This window comes from Lagenorhynchus albirostris, chromosome 6 (genome assembly GCF_949774975.1).
Source record: "Lagenorhynchus albirostris chromosome 6, mLagAlb1.1, whole genome shotgun sequence".
Lineage (NCBI taxonomy): Eukaryota > Metazoa > Chordata > Mammalia > Artiodactyla > Delphinidae > Lagenorhynchus > Lagenorhynchus albirostris.
Window position 1 is genome coordinate 60,118,158 of NC_083100.1, and position 8,214 is coordinate 60,126,371.

General features: G+C 49.5%; 1 protein-coding gene across 3 annotated transcripts in view; it reads right to left on the minus strand.

Annotated features, from left to right (window-relative positions):
• The window catches only part of ITGA6 (integrin subunit alpha 6), a 74,686-nt gene extending 67,184 nt beyond the window's left edge, over positions 1 to 7,502 (minus strand). For 2 of the 3 annotated variants that reach the window (XM_060152635.1, XM_060152633.1), the window contains exon 1: positions 7,148 to 7,502. In XM_060152635.1, the coding sequence (XP_060008618.1) occupies positions 7,148 to 7,329 (182 nt within the window). In that variant the 5' untranslated portion in view covers positions 7,330 to 7,502. The remainder of the gene's footprint in view (positions 1 to 7,147) is intronic. The other variant, XM_060152634.1, reaches the window with a different exon arrangement.
• Between the last annotated feature and the right edge of the window lie 712 nt (positions 7,503 to 8,214).

The following is an 8,214-nucleotide window of genomic DNA, read 5'->3' on the forward strand; positions in this document are numbered from 1 at the left end:
CTAATAAGGACCAACACTGGTGAAGAGCCAATTGACCCTGTCCCAGTTCACAACTATTAACAATTAGCCTCAATTTAGTTCCAGAGATCTCTGTATGCAATTCTAAATGCCAGTTTAACAAACAAACATCTGCTAGAACGTGACTTTCACACTTTGTCCGTGCATCTCCCAGCTTTAGGCAGCTTCATCATCAACAAATCAGATCCAGCTTTGCACAAGCTCCTTCCTACCATACATTAGTGCCAAACAAAGGACTATGAAAAATAAATCGTCATCAGCCCTGCCCTGGGTGGAGTGCACATTACCCAGCCTACCAGGAATAAGGTGGGAGCTGAGACTTTGAAAGTCACAGAGGTCTGAGAAGATCTGGAAACCAGACAGCATGAATCACTCCACCCTGTAACTGCACAATCCACCCTCCGTGGGTAACCTATGCCCGAAGTCCCTGCCGTCCAGAAGCTCATCACCCCCGCACCACTCTGCCCATTCATCTCCTTTGCTTGCTGAAACCCTGCTGGTGTTTATCTACCGCGTGGCAGCTACCAAAAGGCCACCAGGCGTGGTTCTTCTAGGGCGTACTTTACAAACATGTAACTGTAGGATGGATGCGAAGGGAGGATGGACACTTGAACATTATCAAAATCAAACCCCAAAGGAGAAAGCACACACTGCACAGGCCAGGAAGCATGGAAGATGTGGACTGAGAACCAACTTGCCCAACATGTCATGGCCACCTCACCTCTCACAGCCTTGGTTTCCACATTTATTTAACACACACACAAAGTGCTTATTACTCTGAGTCAGGACTAGTCTAAGGTGCAATTATCCTCACTTTACAGCTGAGGAAAGAGACCCAGAGAGATGATGTATTGTGATTTATAATACATTTGGCTTTCCTTCCACAGTTCCTGCCACAGAGCTCCTAAAACCCTTGGAATTTCCTAAGTGAGGAGAGCGACAAAGATGTCTTTTGTTATGGTAATGAGATGGCCATGGGACTGCACCTGGGAGGGGGGCTGGTTGCCAGGAGAACCAGGCACTTGATTAGAGGGCTGGAACTTTCAGTGCCACCTTCCTGACCTCAGGGGAGGGAAGAAGGGCTGGAGGTTGAGTTCAATCAGCAATGGCTAATGATTTAATCAGCTGTGCCTTATGTATCGAAGCCTCCATAAAAACCCAAAAGGATGGAGTTTGGAGAACTTCGGGGTTGGTGACCACGTGGAGATTTGGGGAGAGGGGCGTGCTAGGAGAGAGCACGGAAACTCTACTTTCCCCATACCTTGCCCTATGCATCTCTTCCACCTGGCTGTTCTTGAGTTATATCTTTTTATAATAATCTGGTAATCTAGTAAATAAAATGTTTCTCTGAGTTCTGAGAGCCACTCTAACAAATTAATCAAACCCAAGAAGGGGGTCATGGGAACCTCCAATTTATAGCCAGTCCGTCAGCAGAGGGGACAACCTGGACTTGACATGGGCATCTGAAGTGGGGGAGAGGCAGTCTTGCAGGACTGAACCCTTACTCTGTGGAATCTGATGCTATCTCCAGGTACAGAGTGTCAGAATTGAGTTGACTAGTATCTGAGAATGGCTTGACGGTGTGTGTGGAAAACCCCTACATGCTGGAATGCCGAGCAGAATTGTAGGTATCCTGCACACTGTCACAGCTAGTAAATGGCAGAGCAGGATCTGATCCCATCTAGCTCTAGACTCTAGTTGGGATCTAGACTCTAGCTCTAGAGTCTGCTCTTATCCACTACACTATTTCTGCCTTCTGTGTGAAAAATAAAAGCTCATCTAGCTCAATCTTAGAAAACTTTATGAACAGATGGAAACTAGTACAATAGATCTGAACTGAGTCTAGAATTATACTTTTTATAAAGAGATTCCCCAAATCACCTTGACGGCCAGCCAGATTTGAGAACCCCTAAGGTTCCTCGCAAATATAGTTATTTGATTCTAAACTTTTACCCCAAAACACAAGGGTAAGATGAGCAGTAAAGCTCCCAGGGCCCTTTACTGCAGGGCTCAACCTTGACCACCCTCCCAAAAGGCCATTAGCTCTCAGCTGAGAGTGATCCACTTGGTTCACCATTCTACAGCTCTCACTGGAGGGGGTCAGCAGCTTCCTCACCATTGCACTTAAGAGCTCCATGTATCCAAGATTCCCTTACTAACCATGAATAAGTAAAGCTTTAGCCATCAATTCACAAGTGCCCTCACATTCTTACTTCCATCTGCCCTCCACACCCTTGTCAAGTAGCTTCCAGGATCTTAACGCTACGGCCATCCTTCTCTATCTAGTCTCGTTTTAACAACCAGCAGATCCTGAGTACGCACTGCAGTGCAGGTCAGCCTGTATTTCTGGGGTTAAGTTCTAAAGTCTGCCTTTAAGGCAAAAGTCAAGTGTAATTAAAAATCACCTATAAAAAAAAAATCCCTTAGCTGGGACCTGGGCCCTTGAAAACTCAAAAACCAAGAATTGAGGTCTTGTGGAGTCTTTGCATTACCACCATAGCTTCTCTTTCCCTGGGGAAGCAGAGACCAATGCCTACCTACGGTGAGCAGGGAAGGACAGAGGGCTAAATAAAGGGATTTCTCCGTCTCTACCCTGGGCTGGAAAAATTGATTTCACAAGTTAAATTGAGTGTATGATATGACTCCATTGTACTTGCAAGGCATATGCTACGTGCCATCAGGCAAAGAAATGAACGTTAAGACCCCTGCCCTCACATAACCTATAATCCAGCTGGGGGAGATTAGATCATCCTCTGAAAATGGCAGATAACCGATATACACAAAACCATCAGAATGTGATACGAAAGGATACGGACATTCAAAGGAAGAAGAAGTGCTGTAGTATGGGTTGGGCTCAAAAGGCTTTCATGGAGAAATTTAAACTGGTTCTTACAACATGAATATGTTCTTCAAGGTGGGCTGACTCGGAACCAACCAGGGTTCCAGGTAAAACTGACCCTGTCACTTAAGCAAAGGATAGTATTTTCTATTATGTCTCCACTTTCTATCTTGAAAGTACCAGATAATTCACCTGCCACTCCGTCCATAGCAATACCTTAAGTCAAGGTTCTTAGGGGAACCAGGCACCATAGTTCCAGCACTATTTGGTTACAAAGCTTAAATTAAATCTTGATATTATTGTTACGCTAAAATAGAGAATTATACAACTAAAAACACAGTACTTGCTTCTTTACAATAGTGTAACACTTTATTACATGAGCATTTCACCTGACTTTCCCGACATGTTACACATACCACAAAAATACTTTTCTTTTTTGACCCTAAGTCATTACTTGGATGGGCTCACACCAGCCTGTGTTCAAATTCAACTTGTCCATTTCTGCTTCCTTGCAGAGTCCTAAGATCTCCTCCAAGTCTCCCTGCCCATTTTGTCTCTTTCTCGACTCTGAGGACTCAAGGTGACTGAGACAGTCCCTGGACGATGGCCCCGGGCCGCATGGCACTCTGAATGAATGCAAGGAAGCAAGTACTTAAGTACACATCCTGGACACAGTTCTGATCCTGGGCTGGCTCCAGTCACCCCTCACTGGGCTTTTTCAGAAGGGGAAGGAGTGACAGGCAAAGAAGGACCCGGAAGCTGATCCAAGGCCAGCTGGAATAAGGGTCAATAGGAAGAGAGTCCAGGCACAGATATTTAAATAGACAGCCTGACCCACATGGGGAGCAATTTAATAAATCAACCGCACATAGCACATTTCCAAAATTCAGATGCTGGCCAATTTCTCCAGGTCTGAAGGATGCTTCTGACTTTTCCTTTTAGAGGTGGAATGAGCGTGAGTCAGAAATACCAAGTTCAAATCCAGATTTTGTTAAGATTCTGCTTAAGCACTCAAGAGACTTTAGACATTTCCTAACTTTCAGCTTCAGTTTCTTCATCTATAAAGGGAGCTAGTTGGACTAGATGATCTCTAGTTCAGTAAACACGATTTTAAGAGCGGAAGCATCGCAAGTCTGAGAAAAACCAAGAGCAAATGTTAGAGTCAGAACAGAAGCGACAGTGAGCCTGGAGAGCCTTAGGAAGACGGCAGTGATCAGAAAGTTCCCCAAAATAAGAAAATGGCAATTGGATTAGACCCAGGATTGCTCCCTGAGGATATCACTTATCTCTTCCTTCCAGATTCTGCCCTGCAGTCATACACAGATCCGTCTCTTCCCAGAAGAGCTAAGAGGGATGATTCACGGGATGGACATACCCACAGATGCCACCCCCTACTTTCTACCTAGGCAGGGTGACTCAACTGTAACTACCTAAGAGAAATGAAAGATTCCAAGGTCCTCAGACCTCAGTAACTCAGCCAACCACCTCATAACCTTTTGGAGTCTGAAACTTCTTTAATACACAGCCGAGGAAAGTTTACAAGTCTCTATTTCAATTTTACAGTCCCCAGAGTTTTAGGAACACCCAGCATGTTTTAAGGCTCTCAGATACAATATTATTCTGTTATAAAATGTTAAGTAGAGTTTAAGATGTTATTAAATATTTAAATGGCATCGTAGAAAGTTTAACCCACAAACATCTATGGTTTGTTCCCATAATTCTGCATTCATCTGCTATGCCCACACATCTTTGGTATTTTACTTCTCCTGCCTCAGTAAAGTCCCCTGTTGAAGAAATTAACTTTTGTTATAAGTCTAAGATGGATTAAAGTCAAATTGCTTTGAAAATGGGTTTCATAAATGTGACTAAGTTTAAATTACCCAACCTACAATAACCTTTGACTTTACTCTTTGGCAGAGTGAGAAGCACAGGATGTTTAACACCTGTGGAGTAGCAGGGCACACAGTAGGAATTCAGTTACTGCTTCTAAATGCATCACCATTTAGTCAGCAAATACCCATGCCAGGCAGGAATCAGGCACTTTGCATGTTATCTCTTAATCCTCACAAAAACCCTATTAAGCAGTAATATCTCCGTTTTACAGATAAAGACACTAAGGCTCAAAGTAACAGCTGAGAAGGAATTCTGAGCTCAGGTCTCTCTCACCAGTTCCCTGAAATACTCCCACTGAGCTTTTCCATCAAGTACAGAGTTTAGGAAGCTGGCCCAGAAGTTGTGAGGTCTCAGCCTCACCGGCTGTTATTTACACACATCCTTTACTGACAAAGGTTACAACTGATGTGGATATGGCCTGTGTGTGCTGGTTCTCCTGGTGGGGCCAATGCTGCTGGAATACTTTACCAAAAGAAGCGATTGGGGGTGGGGGGAGGGGAGGGGCGTGGGGTTAGCAGCATTTGACATAAACCACAGCCCCTTAGAGTGTGGTTACTGCCACACTCTGAGCTCGAAGGAAAGATACAGCCCCCTTAGAGTGAGCTGCTCTTCTCCTTCAGTCCCTAAGAAGAGCATTTCTAGAAGGCATCAGACCCCAAACACAGGCTGCTTCTTACTTACTTGCAGCAGCTCTAATAGAGAAGCCCACCAGAGAGAACAAGCTTTAGCAAGCATGCAGCTAACCTTAGTGACAACAGAGATCCTGGCTGAAGTCACGTTTTGCAAATCTCCACCAAGACACTTTCTTGCCCCAGTACTTCCCCTTCACAATCTTTGCTTGAACAAGTATTTCAAGGAAACCACCAGCTTCAGTAGGCATCTGGCGCAGAGAATGCTAAGGAGAATGTATTCCCCCTGCGGGCCCACGATCATTTCTGCACTAACAAGTTCATTCTCCATATGGGTAGATGCACATCTACAAGCTCAAGTATTCAGAGACACTAAGTGTCATCCATTCACTGAGTTACCAGAAACCACCTTCCATTTCAAATTTACAGCATAACCATTATTTCTACTGAGAGAAAGCAGAGTATACGCAGCTGGCCAGGCCTGCAGACCACCCCCAACTAATTTCTTTGCTTCACTAGCAGGTGTTACCAGAAAAATCTGACTTTAAGATTCAGGGACCCGCAACATTCACCAATTCCAAAGTTCTCAATTGCTGAAATCAAGAGGTTTCCTCCAGCCCTAAAATCCCATTCCCCTCTCATAAACACAAAGTCCTCTCTCCTGTAGCTGCACTTTGCTTTCTTCGCTTTGTTGGTCCTGGAAGGACCTCAGTTCAACTAAAGGCCTGTGGGGAGGGGGGACCTTTTGTGAGTTTATTTTTCGGTAGCACAGATCAAGAATGTAGCTCACAGCGATTACGGCGACTAAGCTCCCAAATACCCTCTCCAGCCTGAAGAGTTTGATCATGTGGGAACCAAACACTGTCTCCAAAGAAAAAGAGAGGCTAAGAGTGCCGGTCTCCACTTTCTCCAGGGAAGAGCACTGCTCTGCCATGGTGCGGGGCTGTCACTTCCAAACCTTGTTTGCAAAGCACCAGCCCAGATCGGACATTTTACTTTCACCCCTCGGCAGGGCCTGCCCAGTGCAGGGGCCCAGAGGGTCTCGGGTGGCGCCGGACGCTTTGGGGCTTGGGCGACGGGTCGGCCACACCACTAAGAGGGTCTTGTTTTCTCAGCTGATCTAGCCTGCGAACAGGTGCGTGGTTAGTTCCATCTTTTTGAAAAGGGGAAAGGCATGTAAAAGTCTCTCCTACTGGAGCACCCACCCTTCGGGGAAAGCCTCGCAGGACGTGATGAAAGGTGGCTTTTCAACTTGTGCGGGGCGCGCGAGTCTGCGGGGGGCCGCGGTGCTCTCTGTGAGTTTGGGAAAGGCCTGGATCTCCCTGAACGACCCTCCCAGTCACCTCACCGCAGCGTACAGCGACCCTCCACCCCACGTCACCCCCGCCTAGCTCACACGTGAAGCTCAGCAAAGCATGCCACCTGCCGGGTTCCCAGCAAACGCCCAGAGGGAAAGACAGCCGGAAAACACTTTGTTTAAAAAAAAAAAGTAAACTCTCCCGGGGCCGAGGACAGCCCCGCCTGGCACCAGGGCCGCGGTCCGCAGGGGTCGGCCCCCGGGTTCTCCTCCTTCCGGGGCTGAATGGGGGGGAGGCGCGGCGCCGGGCGGGGCCGGAGGCGAGCGCGCGGGGCGTCGGGCCCCGCTCCCCCTGGGGGCCGGCGGAGTCCCGGGCGAGGCAGGGCCGGCCGGCGGGAACGCGGCGCGCCCTCGCCCCGGTTCGCTCGCGGGCCGGCGCCCCGATGGGGTGGGCAGAATAGGGGAACTCACAGCCGCTTGTCCTCGGGCTGCAGCTGCCAGTGCATGGCCAGCGAGAAGCCGAAGAGGCTCCCGGAGTCCCCGGTTTTCTCGATCACATTGTCCTCGCGGGTGTCCAAGTTGAAGGCGGCGCCGAGCCGCGGCAGGAGCCCCGCCGACAGGTAGAGCAGCCACAGTCGCCCCGCGGCCGCCATGGGCCGGCGCACCGGGAGGGGAGCGGGAAGCTGCGCGGCCGCCCTGCGCTGCGGGCTGGGTTCGAGGCTGCCGCCGCGGCCACCTCGGTCTCCTCTCGCCGCCTCGCCCGGCCCCACCCCCGGGACGAGTCGCGCTCTCCGCCTGGCCGCTCCCCCTCGCGGGCAGCTCCTGACCACTGAATGAGCTCGTTGTTCTCTGGAGACTCGCAGGCGTTTTATCAAGTGACGAGGACGCCGGCCCCGCCCCGGCCCTCCCCATCCTCTGGCCCCTCCTCGCACGCCCGCCGCCGGCACCTTCCCGGCCGGCCCGGCTGCGGTGCGGTGCGGCGCGGCGCTGCCCCTCCCTGCCGCCCCGCACCTGGCCCGGAAGCTGCGGCGGGGAGACCCGGAGGCGAGCTGCGGGCCGGGCAGCCCCAGCTCGGGTGTCCTCCTGGAGAGAAACACTTGAATTGTGGCTGCCATTCGGCGCAGAGCCGGAAAGGCGTTTACTACCTGTTAGTAAAGACAAGTGCTGGTGATGCGCCGGCCCTAATGGCCCGGAGCCCTGGGCGCTCGCCGACCGAGGCCCACGTGCAAATGCAGGCTGCCTTCATTCATTCCACAAGTGTTTATGGAGCAATTAACGCGGGCCAGGTACTTGGGGAATGGAGCTCTATACATTCTCCTCGGCCCTCAAAGACCTAACCGTCGAAAAGGATAACAGCACAAATAGAGCTGTGCAATTGACAACGCGCAGCTATTATCTCATTTCATGCTCCTAACAATCCTATGAGGTGGGTGTTTTCTTTTTGCAGATGAGAAAACTGAAGCTCAGCCTTGCCCCAGAGCATCCACAGATCTGCGTCCAGGTGGAAAAGAGAGTTTGTGGGAGAAGTCACACTGGTG